Consider the following 22,805-nt stretch of genomic DNA (forward strand, 5'->3'; position numbering starts at 1 on the left):
ACGCCGGAATGAAATGAACCTTGGATATTTGTGACCTGGACTCAACGAACTTCAAAGATATGAAATCGGTTTTGTGTTTCGGTGAATAATCGGGACGATTTTGGGTTACCGAAAATAAAGAACAAGTGAAAATACGGTAATGCTTTTTGGAAAAATATTTCTTTTCACTTCTCTGTTTCTCTCACCACACGTTTTTTCCTTACTGATCCCCCTCCTCTGCTTACTAACCACATCTATATATATATATATATATATATATATATATTTAGATTACTTAAACAATAAGAAACCTAAAAAATATCTAACATAAATTAATAATATATATTTAGATTACTTAAACAATAAGAAACCTAAAAAATATCTAACATAAATTAATAATATATATTTATATATTATATAATAATAATAATAATAATAATAAACTAATATAATATTAATCCTAATTAAATAAACTAATTAACAACTAAACACAATTAATATTAAGCACAAATAATATTAACGACACACGATTAAAATACGATAAAATCGAACGACACGAACGCGATAAAAACGATGACAATTTGCACAGCAAAACAGACAAATTGATAAAACCAATAAACCAGTAAACCGGTAAACCAGTAAAATCAACAACACGACTCAAACAGACTCGATTAAATCACACAGCACAACACGTAATTAAATAAACAACCCTAGGCAATAATAAAATCAACACGACATCACGAAAACGCTGACAAACACAATCACAAATAATCGGACAATACGAAAACTCTAATATATTCGAAATACAGTCAAAATACCGACAAACAAACAATTAAATAGATAAAAACGCACAAAACCTAATCGAAGCGATGCCACGCACAACAGAGATAAGCGAGATAAATACGAGGCAACGATATCGGCCAGGTTTTGCTAAAACAACGAAATACAACACGGTAAGCAACGAAAACACGCAAAACCTAATCAAACCAGTTGTCACGCGAAGTTTAAGAAATTGAGATGAATACGAGACAACGAGATTAATCAAGATGTGGTCAACAAAGCCAAAGTCAAATTTTGGGGTGCGACAGATGCCCCTATTTAATTAACTTAGGCCAAATAGTCGGAGGCTATCGAATGGCGTAAGGTAATTAAATATGACAAACGCCACAAAATTTGACCGCAAATGCATGTATGCATGATGCGAAAGACAGACAGACACAAAGACACAGGAGTGCAAACTCTACTGGGGAAGGACATACACCGACTCAATGCATGAAGGTAAACACTGAGAACACTCAGCTGGGGAAGATTCACTACCTATTCATAGATGGAAAATAGGAGGAAAAGAGATATCGACTCAATGCTGACGATACATCACTATCTCATAGATGAAAGGGGGAAAAGATCAATATAACAAGAGTACTGATGTGACAGTACGTTACCAACTCAAAGATGGAGGTAACAGAAAAGATGAATATCAACTCAAGGATGAAGGTATAACAAGGGCATAATAAGAATCGAACTGCGTTGACTCATGGTTGACAGCTCACTACCCACTCATTGATGAGGTAAACAGGACATGCCAACTCAAAGTTGAAGGCAAGCTTCAAAAGATTGATAATAACACTGCTAGGGAAATCAAATTCCAACTCATTGATGATGGTGTAGATGAAGAATCAGATCTAAGGATCATTGTGCAGACTTACAGTTGAATGCACACTACCAACTCATTGATGAGGTAGACAGAGAAATGCCGACTCAAAGTTGAAGGCAACCACCGATTCATTGACAAAGGTGTTTAGAAGAATTTAGAACATATTTTCCTGGAGATGTTTATCATTACCGACTCAAAGATGACGGTGGAAGGACAAAATGTACCTAACTCATAGATGAAGGTACTCCATCAACTCAAAGACGAAGATGGAATCAGAAGTTATCTGTGCAGACTCAAAGATGAAAGCACACTACCAGTTCAACAAGGATCAAACATACCCTACTCATAGATGAAGGTACTCCATCAACTCAAAGACGAAGATGGAATCACAGGAAATGTGCGAACTCAAAGATGAATGCATATTACCAGCTCAAAGTTGCAGGTACTTCACCAACTCAAAGACGAAGGTGGAATCAAAAGGAATCTGTGCTAAACTCAAAGACGAAAGCACGCTACCAGCTCAAAGTTGCAGGTAGAACCATGGAACTTTCTGTGAGGATGTTATCAACTCATAGATGGAGATAGTAATTAATTTATCCGAGGGATAACAAAGGTTACCACTCATGGATGTAGGTAACTCAAGTTTGTAACGGGTACCAACTCAAAGATGAAGGCATAAAGGACTTGGACACAATATCTGTCATGTCTGTTTTACTGAATGAGAGTTACAAAGACTATATTGTTGCCTTCTTTTACTGGCAATTTCTGAGCTTTATCTGGAGACACGAGGTTCAAACTAGGATAGAACTAGAATGAAACGGTCAAACAAGACTTCAACTGAAGAGGAATGAACTCATCAGGATTTACAACTGAAACAACCATCTTCCACGAGGCATAGATCTCTGTGGGGAACATGACCAATAAAAGGTATTTTGCTGCTTATGAGGATACTCTATATGGAGAGATTGACTCAACCCACAATATAAACAAGGAAACAAGGTGCATATGAATGCAAGCATGATATGTCATAGATATGCATGAATATTTAGTAATGAATGCATGATGGATAGACAAAACTAGGATTAACTAAAAATGTTAACAGGTGCATAAGGACTTGCTGGAGATTTGCACTGAGACTCGCTAGGGAGTAGTACAAAGACTTGCTGGGGAATTGGTACAAGAGCACCATATCCAGGTTTCTTTAAAAGTCTGTCTCTGCTGAGGATTCCGTAGAAGAATGGAGATGCCTTCTACTTCAAAAATGCAGGAGATTCCCTGTGGTTCTTGAATTTGTGAGGTATATGAGGATTGGACCTTTCTGAGGACTCCGCTGGGGATACAAGGTGTTATCCTCTGGAAATAAGATGATATTGTAAGAGAAGTCCTGCAATTCTTGAATTTGCTGATAATGCAGAAGGGATTATTCTTCTGGAAGACTCTGCTGGGGATAAAGTCCGCTGGGGATAGGTGGTATCTTTCCAGGGAATAAGAATATAGGGGAAATCTATCCTTGATTTTTTTTGCTTTAATTATCATGGAGACTTTCTGTATCTGAAGACTCTGCAGGGGATTATGGTGTCTGATATCTGGTTACGAGATCTTTCCTCTAGGAGACTCTGCCGGGGAACAGTGATGTCTGACCTTTGAATATAAATGAGAATTTAGGAGAAATCCTGCAATTCTTGAATTTGCTTAAAATGCATAACACACTCTTCTTTTACTACAAAACATTACTGAGGAGGAGACATATCCTTCTATTGAATGGACAGAGAACAACAGGAGATTCCCTATAGTTTCTGAATATCAACTTTCTTCACTCGCTGAGGGATGGAGACCTCTGTATTACTCCTGCTCGGGGAAATCAAGGCTTCCTTCTCATCCTCTGCTGGGGACATTGCTGATCCCTCCTTAATAAATTACTGGGGAAATACCTGTAGTAATCCCATAGGCCAAATCTGTAACTTAAAACCTGGATCAAAGTCTTCATGATCAATTAACCGGGGAGTCTTCATGCCCCAAGTGAAGGGAACAATCTTCTTGAAATATTTCTTGCATGATCTCTTGAGGAAAACTAGGAAGCAAAACTGGGGATATCCAGAATCACAACCTCTGCTGGAGAAATATTACTGCCAAGACACCTGTGGAGATCTTTTCATCATATACATATGAGGATAGTAACATGAACATGTCTAGTTGGAATCACATGATTTTAGAATTACTGGGACCGCATGTCTCAATCCTTTTATTGATGTCCACAAATCAAAGTAAATAATCTTTATAGTTTTCAAAAACTGTTTTTAATTCAAAACTTTGTTTCAAAACATATCTGTCAAAGTAAAAGAACTTTCGTAAATTGAAATGAAAATTAAGAGTGCCAAGAAATATAGAAAGGCTCAAATTGATTTGATAGGATGGTAATCAGCCAACAACATGATTCCATATATCTTTACAAATTGGAAAATGGTAATTTCGTGGAAAAAGGGTACGTTGAACTACAATGACATCATTCTCTCTTCCACTTTTGAAACCTGTATTGCAGCCTTAAGAAAGTTGGAGAACTGTTGAAAATATTCTGATACTTCAATGATCTTGTCTCCGTTATGCAGTTACTTGCCTGAAATCCCTAACTTTTGCCTAGATTGCCCTTTCGGGTTTTCAATCTACCGGGATAATATTTTCTTTGTGTTTTTTATGTCTCTAATTTTGCCTGGACCGCCCTTTCAGGTTTTCAGTCCACCGAGACGCTCATTTTTGCCTAAGCCGCCCTTTCGGGTTTTCAACTTAGCGAGCTGTTCTTTTCATTTTTTAGGCGAAGTATTTCTTGACTGCATCTGTATTCACGGGACGTGGAAGCTCTTCACCATCCATGTTTGTAAGAATTAAAGCACCGCCTGAGAAGGCTTTCTTGACAACATAGGGTCCTTCATAGTTAGGAGTCCACTTGCCCCTAGAATCATTGTGAAATAGTATCATCTTCTTGAGTACAAGGTCACCCTCTTTGAATTCTCTCGGCTTAACCTTCCTATCAAATGCCTGCTTCATTCTCTTTTGATATAACTGTCCATGGCACAAGGCAGTCATTCTTTTTTCTTCAATCAAATTCAACTGATCGTATCTGCTTTGACACCATTCAGCCTCTGACAACTGAGTTTCCATTAGTATCCTCATTGATGGAATTTCAACCTCTATCGGTAACACAGCTTCCATACCGTATACAAGTGAAAATGGGGTTGCCCCAGTTGAAGTACGGACTGATGTTCTATATCCGTGTAGTGCAAAAGGCAGCATTTCATGCCAATCTTTGTAGGTAACAACCATCTTTTGAATGATCTTCTTGATATTCTTATTTGCAGCTTCAACTGCCCCATTCATCTTGGGACGGTAAGGAGAAGAGTTGTGATGCTCGATCTTGAAACTTTCACATAATTCATCCATCATTTTGTTGTTCAGATTGGAGCCATTGTCAGTGATGATCTTGTTTGGAATGCCATATCGGCAAATGAGATTATTTTTGATGAATCTGACCACCACTTGCTTTGTCACCTTTGCATACGAAGCTGCTTCCACCCATTTGGTGAAGTAATCAATTGCCACGAGAATGAAACGGTGTCCGTTGGAAGCTTTGGGTTCAATCATACCGATCATGTCAATGCCCCACATTGAGAATGGCCAAGGAGCAGAAATCACATTCAAAAAGGTTGGTGGTACATGAACCTTATCAGCGTAGATCTGACATTTGTGACACTTCTTTACAAATTTGTAGCAATCTGATTCCATGGTCAACCAGTAGTAACCAGCTCTCAACATCTTTCTTGACATAGAGTGGCCATTTGCATGAGTACCAAAGGACCCTTCGTGAACTTCTTTCATCAACATTTCTGCTTCCTTTTTGTCAACACATCTGAGTAAGACCATGTCATAATTCCTCTTATAGAGCACATTCTGATTAAGGAAGAAACTGCCTGACAATCTTCTCAAAGTCTTTTTATCTTTTTTTGTTGCTCCAAGAGGATACTCCTGAGTCTGAAGGAAATGCTTGATATCGTGGTACCATGGTTTATCATCAAAACTGGCCTCAGCTGTAAACACATGTGCTGGTCTATCAAGTCGCTTGATCACAATTCTGGGTACTTCGTTTGGAAAACCCACTTGATACATTGAAGACAACGTAGCTAGAGCATCCGCCATATGATTCTCATCCCGAGGAATGTGATGCAATTCAACCTTGGTGAAGAAAGTCAACAATCTTCTTGCATAGTCTTTGTATGGGATCAAGCCAGGGTGGCGTGTTTCCCATTCTCCTTTGATCTGATTGATAACTAACGCTGAGTCACCATAAACAGTAAGATTTTTGATGCGGAGGTCAATGGCTTCTTCAAGACCCATGATACAGGCTTCATATTCAGCAATGTTGTTTGTACATTCAAAGCAAATTCTTGCCGTGAAAGGAATATGAGAACCTTCTGGAGTGATAATGACTGCACCTACTCCATGTCCATAAACGTTGGAAGCTCCATCAAATACTAAACCCCATTGAGAATCTGGTTCAGGCCCTTCTTCAGGAAGTGGCTCTTTACAATCTCTGGATTTTAGGAACATGACATCTTCATCAGGAAACTCATCCTCATTATCATCGTGATCTTCAACGGGTTGGTGAGCAAGGTACTCAGCCAACACACTGCTCTTGATAGCTTTCTGGGTATGATACTCAATGTCGTATTCTGATAACAGCATCTGCCATCTTGCAATCTTACCAGTGAGTGCAGGCTTCTCAAAAATGTACTTGATTGGATCCATTTTGGATATCAACCAAGTGGTGTGACTTAACATATACTGCCTCAATCTCTTAGCAGCCCAAGCCAATGCACAACATGTCTTCTCGAGTAAGGAGTATCGTGATTCACAGTCAGTAAATTTCTTGCTTAAGTAGTAAATGGCATGCTCTTTCTTTCCAGTTTCGTCTTGTTGACCCAGAATACAACCCATAGAATTCTCAAGCACTGTCAAATACATAACCAACGGTCTTCCAGCAACAGGTGGTAACAAGATAGGAGGCTCCATGAGGTACTCTTTGATACTGTCAAATGCTTTCTGACAATCCTCTGTCCAAACACAATTCTGACTCTTTCTCAGCAATTTGAAGATAGGTTCACAAGTGGCAGTCATGTGAGAAATAAACCGGGATATGTAATTCAATCGTCCTAGAAAACCTCTCACTTGCCTTTCTGTTTTTGGTGCGGGCATCTCTTGGATAGCTTTTACTTTATCTGGATCAACTTCAATGCCTTTTTGGCTGACAATGAAGCCCAAGAGTTTACCTGACCTGACGCCAAATGTGCATTTGTTCGGATTGAGGCGAAGACGGAACTTCCTCAATCGTTGAAACAGCTTCAATAGATCTACTAAGTGACCTTCTTCTGAACGAGACTTCGCGATCATGTCATCCACATAAACCTCAATCTCTTTGTGCATCATGTCGTGAAAGAGCGTTGTCATGGCTCGCTGGTAAGTAGCACCTGCGTTCTTCAACCCAAACGGCATCACTTGATAACAGAATGTTCCCCATGGTGTTATGAATGTAGTTTTTTCCATGTCTTCGGGAGCCATTTTGATCTGGTTATACCCGGAGAATCCGTCCATGAAGGAGAATATGTCAAACTTTGCTGTATTGTCTACCAACATGTCAATGTGAGGCAGGGGGAAATCATCCTTTGGGCTTGCTCTATTTAAGTCACGATAGTCGACACACATTCGTACCTTCCCGTCCTTCTTAGGAACTGGCACAATATTTGCTATCCACTCTGGATACACTGAAGTGGCAAGAAAACCAGCATCTATTTGCTTCAGAACTTCTTCTTTAATTTTGACGGCCATATCTGGATGTGTTCTTCTTAATTTCTGTTTGACCGGTGGACATTCTGGCTTCAAAGGTAGCTTGTGCTCTACGATGTCAGTGTCGAGACCAGGCATATCTTGATAAGACCAAGCAAACACATCTACATACTCTTTCAACAGGCTGATCAATTGCTCCTTGACCTGTGGGGATAACAATGCTCCAATTTTGACTTCTTTCACATTTTCTTCCGAACCCAAGTTGACTGTTTCCAAAGGCTCCTTGTATGGCTGAATAGTGTCTTCTTCATTTTCAAGCTGGCGGGCGACCTCTTCTGGAATCTCATCCCACTCTTCCTCTTCAGCTTCGAATACAGAATGTTCAAAGTTGGGAGAGGGCATGATGTCATTGTGTTCAACGGGTTTAAGTAACCTGTACAAACAATTGTTTTTAGAGGACTGACCATGACATGCAAAAATGTGTTCTTTTTAAGGTTTTTTGTGTTACCATTTTCCGAAAAAGCTGAAAAGATAAAAGGACACAAGTGTATAGGAACACAAAAGATCTTTTTCATGGATAGTACGTTTTTGACAAAAGTGCCCATTTTACAAAATTAATGCTTCGCGCTTTGGGCTAAAGCGGAAGATTTTTGAAAACTGAAAAGCTTAATTACTTTGATATGTGGACACAATGTGGGATGTCAACTGCGGTCCAGTTCTTCATAACTACTCCAGTCGCCATTCTGTCTTTCCCTCGAAGAGCTTTTATCTCTTTTTGTAATTCCGCAAACTGATCCTGGAATTCATCCATTCTATCATTGAGACCAGGATCCTCACTTGGGGTAGGGCCGTGATAGACAGGTTCTCCTAGGTGAGGAGTATAGTGAACAACGGGAGGCACATTAGTGAAGACAGGAGCATTTGGTGGAACGAACTCTTGTTGATATCTATCTTGATTAAGATCCCTGGGTATTCCCAAGGACGGGATGCTGTGATGGTAACAGAAGTGACTGGGACAACGTTGATTTCTGAAGCGATGACTGTAGTGACGGGTGCTGCTGTTGTCTGATTCTGAATTTGAGGTTGATTCTGTGCCGAAGTCTGTCCTGAATTATGAACTTGAGCCCTAGCCTGGGCTTCCTCTGCTTGTAGACGGGCGGTTAACATTTGGTTGCGCATCTCTGCTGCCTGTGCTTGCGCCTGGATCTGTGCATCTTGTGCTTCGGCAACCTGAGCTTGTGCTGTTTGAAGTTGAGCAGCTTGGGCTGCTTGGTTTGCTATCAATGTCTCGACCATAGCAGAAAGGCGGTCAACCTGAGCTTTCAATTCTCGGTTCTCGTTATCTGTTATCTCCATTCTTCTTTTGTAGTTGGCTCTTGTGTTGTAATTATGCGTCAGCTTGAAATGGATCTTGTGGCGGGAAGCAACTGTTAGAAGACTGGACCAAGACAGACAACCGTATGCGTATGCACGTGATGCATGGATATGCAAAATGAATGATTTTCCAAGGAACTCTAAGTGAAGAAAAGATAGAATTGCAAACATTTTTATAACAAAACAAAGTTATCAACCAAAATACAACCAAGAAAACCATTTAAGGACATGTGTCATCAGGACGAGCATAAACAAGTAGGAGTTGTCCTTCAAGTCTCTCAATTCTTTCTTCATAGGCCTTCTGCATAAAAGCTTTCTCCTTCACCAAACTGTCTACAAGACCTTTCCATGCACCTGAGGACTGTGGAATCTGGGAGTAATCTGTTGTGCCTGAGGAAAATAAATCCTCTTGCACCCTTGGACGTTTACCTGCACGATCTTCTCCACTCTGCTCCTTTAACTGTCTCTGAAGTTCTTCATTTTCCATTTCGAGCACCTGGGCCTTATCCTTCCAAGCGTCTCTCTCTTCTTGACCCTCTCCAAGGTGGCTTGGAGTTCTTCTTTGTCATCTAGCGGAAGGTAGGGGGTCTTCAACGGAGCGGGTTTGATAGGATCATGATGTGGGTATGGCATTTTCAACTGTATAGCTCTGGCTCTGATCCACTGGAGGTACGGCTCATAGGAGGTACAATCTTTCTTACCCAATTCAAGTCTCCCTTTGCGACAAACACGATGCCAAGCTCTTACTACTCTCTCTTTCATGGTAGGGTCCTCCTCGTTATCCCTCAAGAAAATACCTTCTAAAAGAATGTTAGGAGGCTTGTCCTTCATAGGGTAACCGAGTTGTCTCCTAGCAAGTACTGGATTATAAGAAATGATTCCCTTTGTGCCCATGAGGGGCACATTGGGGAACTCCCCGCAACTATCAATGATCTTCACATCGTCTAAAACTCTACTATACCATGCAATATCTGACTGGGTAAGAGACATAATCCTCTGTGACCACTGAAGTCCTGACTTGCGATCCCAAAAAGTAGCTGACTTAGGAAGATGAGAGACAAACCATTTGTAGAGTAACGGTATACAGCAGACTATGGTTCCTCCTCCTTTCAAAGTACGGTAATGGATGGAATGATAGGTGTCTCCGAGCAAAGTTGGAACAGGATTACCACTTAGGAAGATGCGTATAGCATATGAATCCACAAAACCTTCAATATTAGGAAATAGTAACAAACCGTAGATCAACAAGGCGAATAGATGCTCCACAATAATATCACAACCTTGACTGGCAAAATAAGAAACCTTCCCCATTAAGAACTTGGCAGTGAAACCTGGAAGTCCTCCTTTGGTGGTGAAGTTATTCTTGAATTCTGACTTCTTCATGTACAACACTTTTGCAAGAGAACTGTGCTCGGGTAACTTTTCTGAACCAGAGAAAGGTATTGTATCAGCAACTGGGATGTGAATCAACTGGGCATACTCTTCCAATGTAGGCATGAGTTGATAGTCTGTGAAACAATGATAGACTGGATCATAGAACTGTACTAATGTCTGCAATAACCCTTCTTCCATCCTAAGTGTCAATAAAGATATAAGTGCCCCATATCTGTCTCTGAAACCAATAGGATCTGCGATCAAAGAAACCAGTTTCTTTAGTTCATCTATCTTTGGATTGATGAGATTGTACTTTTTCACACTTCTCCGTCCAAAATCCATGTTTCCTGCAATATTTGCAATCCTCACTTTAAGTTCCTTGGAAAAAGGTTGAAATGATGGGAATGAATGCATGTCATGCATGAATGCAACAAACATAAACATGGTCAAACAATACAAGGCTCAAAGTTCATCACCAGCATGGAGTTTAGGACAAAGCCCCAAGATAAGTTCTAAGGTTCACCTGCCAAACGGGTTCTAAAAGTTCCCAAGGTTATGGATCCTTCTTCGGATAATACCGGGTTAAGCAACTGCTCGCTTTCCAATATTATTCTCAAAAGAATCTCGCTTGAGTGTGATATCGCGTATCAACCAAACCAGACTTTTGGTCCGAAGTGGTCACCGCATCACATCCTAAGTAAGGCCAAGATGGGGTAAAGGTAAACTAAGGTCCTTGGCTTCACGGGCCCGTCGAAAGCAACAATGCCTCACAAATGACTTGTTTTAGCACTATCACCCTCAAAGAGGCCTCCACCAAGCGGACAAAGGCTCAAGTCAACTCGGTAAGGATTGTCTCCTATCAAGTCAACCTGAATTATCATCCATCCTATCTCAAATGTGCCCCAAATCCGGGTATAGGATTTATCACAAGTATCCCCCAAAACCCAAAATAACAAACATTACAAACAATACAATTTAGCAAATATTCACAAAGCAAACATATAAACAAGCAAAGATAGGCTAAACCCTCAAATAAGTTTAAGCACTGTTCCCCAGCAGAGTCGCCATTCTGTCGCGGCGGGATTTTTCACGAGATTAAGTATTGATTGAACTTAACCCAATTAAAAAATAGTTTAAATGCAAGAGTCGCCACCGTCTTTTATTTTATCCAAAAAGAGGAAGGGAAAAATAACGATAAATCCCTTTAGAGTTACAGGTTCGGGGGTTGGTTATGCAAAGGGAAGGTATTAGCACCCTCTACATCTGCGGTACTCCACAGGAACCTTTTTGCTTATGTTTATGTGAATGCTTTGCTTTTTTCGCTTTGATCGTTTGATTTGGGAGATGAGAAAAGAACTTGATTTTATTGCTTTTTGGACTCGATAAAGTCGTAGACTTCATGCCTACGTATCTCCAAAGCGCAATGGAGAAATCAGAATCCACGTAGTTCTCCCAAAAGGAAAGCGGAAAGTTTGTTTTGTTGATTTTAGATTGGCGTGTCTTGCCATCTCTTGCTCGACCTAGGCGGGAGGCTTCGAGACTGACACGTCCTTTTGAAAATGTTTTTAAACTGAAAAGCCAAAGCTGGCAAAAGATTTGAATGAGCCTAAACCCTGAAACAATAAATAAATGGGCTCATTATAAGGAAGCCCAAGAGTAAGCTTGTGAGTGTGTGAAAAGGGTTTCTTAAACGACGACCGTTGGAATCGCATCGGGTTTCTCTTTTTTGGATTGTTTCGATTTTTTAACATAAAACGTGAACAATACGATTAAACACACAATACAGAACATAAAAAATGTGAGAAAGTAAATTATTACAACACAGTTAGCTATGAATAGTTAGTATTACGAATAGTCAGTGGAGTTAATCGAGCTGAAACTGAAACGAAACGGTTAGTAACAACATAAACAAATATAAGAAACAATATAAACATTTACTTTAGACAAAATAAACATTTGATATAAATAAACATTTAATTAAAATAAACATTTAAACAAATAGTTAATTTAACTAACATTTAAAAAAAACATATATGCAAAAATAATAATAAAAGATAAACAATATTTAGTAAACAAAAGTATATATATATATATATATATATATATATATATATATATATATATATAATATATATATATATATATAGATATATATATATATATATATATAATATATATATAATATATATATAGATATATATATATATATATATATATTTTAGACAATAAATATATAGTAGACAAAATAATATATATGTACATTTAGACAAATAATATATAATAGACAAAAGTAATAGAATATATATATATATATATATATATATATATAGATATATATATATATATATATATATATATATATATATATATCTATATATAATATATATATATATATATATATATATATATATATATATATATATATATATATATATATATAGATATATATATATATATATTATATATATCTATATATATATATATATTTAGATAAATAATATATTAAAACACATGTCGGCAAGCCGGAACTTGCCGATTTCAGAGATAAGTGAAGAATATTACCTTGTGTGAAGAGGATGAACTTCTGATCGTCCAAATGATCGACCGAAAGCTGGAAACCGTCACCGACGCAGTGCTGGCTCCGATTTCAGAGATAAGTGAAGAATATTACCTTGTGTGAAGAGGATGAACTTCTGATCGTCCAAATGATCGACCGAAAGCTGGAAACCGTCACCGATGCAGTGCTGGCTGCCTTCGTGAGTACCTGACTTCAACGTCGCTTTTGATCGGTGAAACGACGCCGGAATGAAATGAACCTTGGATATTTGTGACCTAGACTCAACGAACTTCAAAGATATGAAATCGGTTTTGTGTTTCGGTGAATAATCGGGACGATTTTGGGTTACCGAAAATGAAGAACAAGTGAAAATACGGTAATGCTTTTTGGAAAAATATTTCTTTTCAATTCTCTGTTTCTCTCACCACACGTTTTTTCCTTACTGATCCCCCTCCTCTGCTTACTAACACACTATATATATATTATATATATATATATATATATATATATATATATATTTAGATTACTTAAACAATAAGAAACCTAAAAAAATCTAACATAAATTAATAAATATATTTAGATTACTTAAACAATAAGAAACCTAAAAAATATCTAACATAAATTAATAATATATATTTAGATTACTTAAACAATAAGAAACCTAAAAAATATCTAACATAAATTAATAATATATATTTAGATTACTTAAACAATAAGAAACCTAAAAAATATCTAACATAAATTAATAATATATATTAGATTACTTAAACAATAAGAAACCTAAAAAATATCTAACATAAATTAATAATATATATTTATATATTATATAATAATAATAATAATAAACTAATATAATATTAATCCTAATTAAATAAACTAATTAACAACTAAACACAATTAATATTAAGCACAAATAATATTAACGGCACACGATTAAAATACGATAAAATCGAGCGACACGAACGCGATAAAAACGATGACAATTTGCACAGCAAAACAGACAAATTGATAAAACCAATAAACCAGTAAACCGGTAAACCAGTAAAATCAACAACACGACTCAAACAGACCTGATTAAATCACACAGCACAACACGTAATTAAATAAACAACCCTAGGCAATAATAAAATCAACATGACATCACGAAAACGCTGACAAACACAATCACAAATAATCGGACAATACGAAAACTCTACTATATTCGAAATACAGTCAAAATACCGACAAACAAACAATTAAATAGATAAAAACGCACAAAACCTAATCGAAGCGATGCCACGCACAACAGAGATAAGCGAGATAAATACGAGGCAACGATATCGGCCAGGTTTTGCTAAAACAACGAAATACAACACGGTAAGCAACGAAAACACACAAAACCTAATCAAACCAGTTGTCACGCGAAGTTTAAGAAATTGAGATGAATACGAGACAACGAGATTAATCAAGATGTGGTCAACAAAGCCAAAGTCAAATTTTGGGGTGCGACACCAAGTGGTCAGCCAAGAATACTACCTTTTATAGCCTTCTGAGCTCGATACTCAATATCATACTCAGACAACAACATCTGCCAACGGGAAATCCTCCCAGTTAAAGCAGGCTTCTCAAAGATATACTTGATTGGATCCATTTTGGATATCAACCAAGTGGTATGATTTAACATATACTGGCGTAAACGCTTAGCAGCCCAAGCCAAAGCACAACATGTTTTCTCAAGCATCGAGTATCGAGACTCACAATCAGTGAACTTCTTACTCAGGTAGTAAATAGCATATTCTTTCTTCCCCGATTTGTCTTGCTGACCAAAGACACAACCCATTGAGTCTTCAAGAACTGTCAAATACATAATCAACGGTCTCCCTTCCACAGGCGGAGATAGAATCGGAGGCTCAGACAAATACTCTTTAATACTGTCAAAGGCTTTTTGGCAATCCTTGGTCCAATCATGAGACTGATCTTTCTAGAGGAACTTGAATATCGGAGCACATGTGGCAGTCATGTGGGATATGAATCTGGAAATATAATTCAAGCGGCCAAGAAAACCTCGTACTTGCTTCTCAGTTTTGGGCGCATGCATCTCTTGTATCCGTTTGACCTTTGCAGGATCAACCTCAATACCTCTTTCGCTGACAATAAAGCCCAATAACTTGCCGGAACAGACTCCAAATGTACACTTGTTAGGATTTAGACGAAGCTTATACTTCCTCAAACGCTGAAAAAGCTTCAACAAGTGCTCTACATGTTCAACTTCCGTTCTTGACTTTGCGATCATATCATCAAGATATACCTCGATATCCTCGTGTATCATGTCATGAAACAAGGTAGTCATATCTCGTTGATACGTGGCTCCAGCGTTCTTTAAATCGAAGGGCATCACTCGATAACAGAATGTTCCCCATGGTGTGATGAATATTGTCTTCTCCATATCCTCGGGTTCCATCTTAATCTGATTATATCCGGAAAATCCGTCCATAAACGAGAAGACATTGAATTTAGCTGTATTATCTACCAACATATCAATGTGTGGTAAAGGAAAATCATCTTTCGGACTAGCTTTATTCAAGTCTCTATAGTCCACACACATTCAGACTTTTCCATCTTTCTTAGGCATAGGCACAATATTGGCCACCCATTGAGGATATGTAGAAGTCACCAGAAACCCCGCATCAATTTGCTTATGAACTTCCTCTTTGATCTTCACTACCATATCAGGATGAGTTCTTCTGAGCTTCTGCTTCACAGGCACGCACTCAAGCTTCAAAGGCAGGAAATGTTGCACGATATCAGTATCTAAACCGGGCATATCTTCATACGACCAGACAAAGACGTCGACATATTCTCGTAGCAACTCAATCAACCCCTTCTTAACATATTCTTCCAAAAGTGCCCCAATCTTCACTTCTCTAATACAATCTTCAGACCCCAAGTTGACTGTTTCCAAACTCTCAAGATGCAGCTGAATGATCTTCTCTTCATGCTCAAGTAGACGGGTAATCTTGTCAGGAATCTCTTCAACATCATCTTATTCCGCCTCAAATACAGGGAATTCAAAGTTGGGAGATGGTGTTGGATCATTATGTTCAATTGGTTTGATCAACCTTCATAATGATTTTGGATATAAAAGATTTTAGAATTCAAGCAAAGCAAATCATTATGCAGATGAAAAGATTGATTTTATTCTTATTTTTAGGGTTTTATGTGATCACCAATTTCATGCAAAAGCGAAAAGGGAAAATAATTGGAAAAACAAACATTTAACATGAATTGATTGAATGAACATATCATTGTATTTATGAGCCAACAATGTCATCACTCCTCCTTTTGGCATGGGAGGAGGGTTTTTAAACACAATGAACATTACTTTGACTTATGGATAACTGTTGGAACATCAACAGTGATCCAATTATTACAGACCCCTCCAGGGATGACCAAGTTTCCAGAATCCTCTACATCCTCTTCCAAAATAGCAGCAGCCTCTTCATCTTGACCAGTGTGGATGAATCCACCACTCTTGAACAACCCTTGCTTGTTGAAGACACCAGAAGAATACCCTATGCCAGTCCGGGATTTGTTGTCTTCCAGCTTAATCATTTTCCCCAACCCAACAGTTGCACCATGCTCGATGGCCAACTTAGCATCTTTATAGGACACAAATGAAGAAGTTCCCTTCTTAATAGGCTCAGCAATAGATAAAGCTTGGAACGGAGTTCCAACTTCATCCTCAGCATCTATATAAGAGAAGGAAGATAAATGGCTAACCAGGAGAGCCTTTTCTCCCCCTACCACCACCAGCTTCTTATTTTTAACAAACTTCAATTTCTGGTGTAGGGTGGATGTCACGGCGCTTGCCTCGTGAATCCATGGTCTGCCCAATAGACAAATATACGATGGGTGAATGTCCATAGCCTGGAAGGTGATCTGGAAATCACTCGTCCCAATCTTGACTGGGAGCTCAACCTCTCCAATCACATCTTTACGAGACCCATCGAAAGCTTTCACTACCACTCCACTCTGCCTCATGGGAGGCCCCTGATATGACAATTTAGCAAGAGTGGACTTTGGCAACACATTCAATGATGACCCAGTGTCCACCAGCATATTGGACATGGCATCATCTTTGCAGCTCATAGATATGTGTAATGCCAAGTTGTGGTCTCTTCCCTCCTCGGGGATATCAGCATCACAGAAACTCAAGTTGTTGCAAGCGGTGATATTTGCAACAATACTGTCAAATTGTTCTATTGTGACGTCATGATCCACATATGCCACATCCAACACCTTTTGTAGAGCTTCTCGGTGTGGTTCTGAATTCATCAGCAAGGATAGTACAGAGATTTTGGATGGCGTCTGTAGGAGCTGATCTACCATGTTGTACTCACTTCTCTTGATGAGCCTCAACATCTCATCACAGTCTTCTTTCGCATTGCCACTCGGGCCATCAGAGACAGAAGTTTTCAACGTAGAGGCAGGTTAAGCAACAAGTGCCGGATTCGGAGCATTCGCAGCATTCCCAACCGGGCGTTCAGCATAATCAGCAGTATCAGTCCTTCGAACATCAGCTTGAGGTTTCGGTGGAGCCGAGAAAACACGACCGTTACGGGTCAGGCCGCTGACGTCAGCAAAATTAACAACAAATGTAGAGGGCAGGGGCACCTCTTTCCCATCCTCCAATGCTACTGCATTGTAGCGATAGGGAACCGCTTTCTCAGAAGAATAAGGCACAGGGCCGCCCGGTTTAATGGTCAAAGCAGGAGAAGCCTTTTGCTTGCTACCATCATACTTGATAATAACAGGCTCAGGGATCCGGAATACTGGAGAAATTACATTGACTTCATCAGCATCTTCATGAACATTTCTGTTTTCAAGCATCTCAATGACTCCTTCATCCAGCATTTCTTGAACATCTTTGCGCACTTGGGGACATCCTCTTTGGTTAACAGAACAAACTCGGCATCTATCGTGGTCGTGCTCGTAATGACTGTATTCACATAACAGTCTATGCATCTCGACCAGAGATTGTCGAATATGGCTTACGTATTTGACTTTGCATTTACCAGGACAACCCTGGATCATGTTGACAGATTTCCCATGCTCGGGCAATGGCTTCTTCTTTACATTAGGACCTACGTCCTCGAAACACAAAATACCACATCTCACAAGGTCTTGAACCTTGGTCTTCAAAGGGTAGCAATTTTCCACGTCATGCCCGGGAGCACCAGAATGATAAACATAGTGTAATCCGGGCTTATACCACCACTGGGGGTTGGTAGGTATAGACGGTGGGTCTCGTGGAGTAATCAACTTCCTCTCTATCAAAGACGAATATAATTTTGCGTATGTCATTGGAATAGGATCGAAGGTGACCCTCTTCCTCTCAAAACTTGTACTGGCTTGATTACTGTTTCGAGGCTGGTAGGCATGCTGTTGAGAACGGTGCTGTTGTTATTGATATTGCGGATGTGGTTGTTGCTAATTATAGTTATGATACTGATACTGTTGATTATCTCTGAAAATAGGTGTTGTGTAAGCCACCTAGTGCTGGTTACCAGCAGGACGCACGGTCTTCCTCCTCACTGAGGGTCTTCTTGGTTTAACATGGGAGGTCGCAGCATGTGCCTCGCCCTCTTTCTTCTTTCCAAACGTCCCATACCGTTTGGCAGAAGAGCCTTCTCCTCTGGTCAGGCGCCCTTCACTGACTCTCTCTTCCAGACGCAACCCCATGTTCACCATCTCGGTGAAGTCAGAAGGAGCGCTGGCAATCATCCGCTTGTAATAAAAAGAACTCAAGGTCTTCAGAAAGATCTTGGTCATCTCTTTCTCTTCCAGCGGGGACACAATCTGTGCTGCTAGCTCTCACCACCTCTGGGCGTATTCTTTTAAAGTTTCCTTGTCCTTCTAGGACATGGCTCTCAATTGATCCCTATCGAGAGCCATATCCATGTTGTATTTGTATTGCTTGACAAAGGCCTCGCTAAGGTCGTTGAAGGATCGGATGTTCGCACTGTCCAAGCCCATATACCAACGTAAGGTAGCACCGGACAAACTGTCCTGGAAGTAGTGAATGAGAAGTTGGTCGTTATCGGTCTGAGTCGACATCTTCCTGGAATACATGACCAGGTGGCTGAGAGGGCAGGTATTTCCCTTGTACTTTTCAAAGTCAGGAACCTTGAACTTTACAGGGATTTTCACATTAGGGACCAAGCAGAGTTCAGCAACAGACTTGCCGAACAGGTCTCTTCCTCTGAGAGTTTTCAATTCCTTTCGGAGCTCAAGAAATTGATCATTCATAGCATCCATCTTTTCATAGACATCTGGGCCCTCAGACGGCTCAGAATGGTAGATGGTGTCGTCTACTCTGGGCATAGTATGCACGACAGGAGGAGGAACAGCAAGGACCAGGCTAGATGCCGGCAGAGAAGCAAAGGTGGGTGCAGGACCCTCAGGCATGAAGTTAGGAGGCATCCCCCACGGAAACCCGGTTGACATGGCCGTTGGTGCGAAGTGTGCGCTGGCCGCAAGCACAGTTGAAGAGACAATCTCAGAGATGACTGTCCTTTGGGGAGGAGTTGAAGGTGTCGGAGAAGACTGGCTCTGGGCAGCCATGAATGACTCCATCAGGGCAGTCAATCGGGTTATTTCCTCCTTAAGCTCATGGTTATCTTGTTCCAAATGATCCATTAGTCTTGATGCGTTGGCTCGGGTGTAGTACCGGTGAGTCAGCACGTCTTCAAAATAAATGAAGAACACAGAGTTAGACCATAGAACAAGAAGCCTGGAGCAAAACCTGCTTATGCACATGATGCATGCAATGCATATGATTTAATTTTTTATATCAGAGGAACTTTAGAGTTCTATTTGCAAATATTGGAAATATTAAACATTTATCACATATGGAAATATCACATCAAATAATATTTGGAAATATTTTTACACCAAAGAAGTATAGTCTTGGTAACCAAATACAATACAAGAGAGAAGGAAATTGGACATCCTATGGAACCCTAGAAAAAATCATCTAAAGCTCTGGACATAGGAAGATAAGATGCACGAAGCCTCTTCACCTCCCTCTCGTAGGCTGCTTCCATGTCTGCCTTCTCTTTGGCGAGTCGATCATACTTCCTCTTCCAAAACTTGGAAGACTGAGGAAGTAGAGAAGTCCATGCATCATCAGGATCATCTATAACCTGATGCTCAAGGAACTCTATCAAAGCATCCTTCTTCTTGATCTGCTGAAGCAACTCTTCTCGTTCACGGATCCAGGCACGCGAGCGGTCTTCGTCTCTCAACTCCTCTACTCCTTGGTCAGGGAGGGTTGAAGGCCCAGCCACAACCAAAGGTGTAGGTCTTGGATACTCGTAAGGCATGAGGTACTCGGAAGCTCTCCTCCTAACCCAAGAAGTATAAGCCTCCAGAGCGATACAGTTCTTCGGATCTAGCTCCTTCCTTCCTTTCCTATGGATCTTGCGCCAAGCGCGGACCATCCTGCCCTTCAAGCCTTGGGGATCTTTACCCTCCTGAAAGAACACACCTTTTAACAGAATATTATTGGGTTTATCCTTTAGAGGGAACCCAAGCTGACGACGCGCCAAAATAGGGTTGTAGTTAATCCCACCACATGTACCAAGAAGAGGCACATTGGAGAATTCACCACAAGAGTCGATAATCTGCACACCATCATATACACGGTTGTACCAAGAAATATCATCATTGATGAGAGACATGAGTCTCGTAGACCACCGTAGACATCCTTTGTTCTCCTTGAAGGCGACCGTCTGCGGTAAGTGCGAAATAAACCACTTGTACAACAGAGGCAAACAACACACAATGGTACCACCACCCTTTGCATTCCTCATATGCAAAGAAAAGTAAGTGTCACCCAACAGAGTCGAAACGGGATTAAGAGTAGAGAAAATCCTAATAGCGTTCACATCCACAAACTTGTCGATGTTGGGAAATAACACTAGCCCATAGATGAGAAGTATAAATATGGCCTCAAAGGCGTCCTCGCTCATGGCCTTCCCATACATAGTAGCTTGAGCAATGAGGAACTCAGAAGGGAGACCTTGAATTCCACCTTTGGTAGTTATATGAGCACCAACCAGAGATTCATCTACATGCAACATATCAGCTATCTCTTGAGAAGTAGGTGATCCGCTGTCGCGCGCGGATCAAAACGAGTAATTTTGTAAAAACGTAATACAGCGACAATTAAACTCGGATATCGTCTCAAGGATTCTTGTTTGTAATAATTAAACGTAATCGAATGGGGGAGGGGTTGATTTGGTGTTCAATTACAAAAATGCAGAAAATAAGTCATTATGAAAAGTGATTATTTGAATAAGCTAAAACGAATCAACCCACTATATCATCTTCCGACTTATCATTGATCCCTATAAAATTCCAATTCCCTAAACGAGTCTGATCCTATTCGATTACAAAAGCTACTGACAAGCGCAATAACAATTATACGAAGTCTGTCCCTGAATTCCGAGTAAAGCAAACAGATTAAAACTATTGCGAATTAAGCAAACGCAATATGATCGAACGCGATAATGCAAAAGCTACAATAATCACGAAATTGATTCAAAAGCAGACAACAATCAAATTAAAGAATTCTATCATGTAAAAACAATTAAATTAAGCAAGTAATTGTGATTATAGATATAATTCAAAGGAACAGATTAATGGAAAATTATAAAAGAACCTCAAAGTGGCATCCGATTACAGTGAATTGATTCTTGGGAAATTAGTTCTCCATAGTCATTCTTTGCAAGATCTCAAATTCGTACATGAACAGTGATTTCCCCCGTTCAATTACCAATGGTGTACGGCTGCTAGACCTAGGGGAAAACAAAGACCCGTTTTACAACTCAGTTGGGTCGACCCAACCCACTACAAATGACCCAACAAAAATACAAATAAAATTCTGCAACTTCAACACACTTTCTGGCCCTGCTACAGTCCGATTCAGCTCTCGACTTCTGAACAAAAGTTGTAGATCTTTTCCTTAGCTTTCCAACGCATACTCACAAGCCTCAATATGATACTCGTAGCTCAAGATATGATTTTTCTCGTGAAAGCTGCTAATGCTGAAAATATAATGCGAAAAAAACAAATAAGTGCAAAAATAAAATAAATTGTAAAAACACATTAAAACATAAAAATAAGTAAAGCAAACCCAAGAAATGCTTAAGTACAAACATGGAAGAACGTGCATCAAAATGCACTGATCAGTAGGAACACTCTCTAAGCCACTGAACGACAACTGGTCTAGAATAGGTATACCCATAAGATAGGCATACTCCTCAAGCGTGGGCAAAAGCTGAAAATCCGGAAATGTGAAGCAACGGTACAAGGGATCATAAAATTGCACCAATACACTCATCAATCCTTCGTCCACTTGAGTAGTCAGAACAGATAGAAGCTTACCAAAACGAGCCTTGAAACCCAAGGGATCTAATACATAGGATGTGAAATTCCTTAGCTCTTTTAAGTCGGGTTGTCTGAAACTGTACTTCTTTGTATTCCTTCTTTGTCTTTCCATGTCTGAAAATTTGCAAATAGACCTCTTAAGTTCCTTGAAAATTTTCTCATTATTGATGATATGGATGCAAATGGGTGCATGGATGCATGAATGCAACAATCACACTCAAGGATCAAGCAAAGCACACCAAACAAAGGTCATGGGATGGATCATGTTATCCTTAATATCAATCATCCATTTTGGTGGATTATGGTTTACACCTTATCAACACCTAAGTTCCATTGATATTAAGGATACAAGAACGGATCAACCATGAATCAAGGGTTTGTTGCAAGTCACGAGAATGGAGTTCGGTTGAGAACCACCCAAAGGGAGTGTACTAGGGTTTAAACCTGCCAAACATGTTCTACAAGAGGTTTCCATATTCATCATCCCATCTTTAGGATATTATTGGATAAATGACTACTCGTATTCCAAAAATATTCTCAAGAGAGACTCTTGTGAGTGTAGTATCGTGTAACAATCGTATCAAATCTTACACTTGAACAAAT

At 39.6% G+C, this 22,805-nt stretch overlaps 1 protein-coding gene across 1 annotated transcript; it reads right to left on the minus strand.

The window, feature by feature from the left end:
* Positions 1–4,450: 4,450 nt before the first annotated feature.
* Positions 4,451–7,384, minus strand: LOC127105910 (uncharacterized; the record flags this gene model as incomplete). Its single annotated transcript, XM_051043123.1, has 1 exon — positions 4,451–7,384. A coding segment is annotated over exon 1 (2,934 nt), but the record flags the coding sequence as incomplete, so codon positions are not given.
* Between the last annotated feature and the right edge of the window lie 15,421 nt (positions 7,385–22,805).

The sequence above is a fragment of the Lathyrus oleraceus genome, chromosome 7, assembly GCF_024323335.1.
Source record: "Lathyrus oleraceus cultivar Zhongwan6 chromosome 7, CAAS_Psat_ZW6_1.0, whole genome shotgun sequence".
Taxonomy (NCBI): Eukaryota; Viridiplantae; Streptophyta; class Magnoliopsida; order Fabales; family Fabaceae; genus Lathyrus; species Lathyrus oleraceus.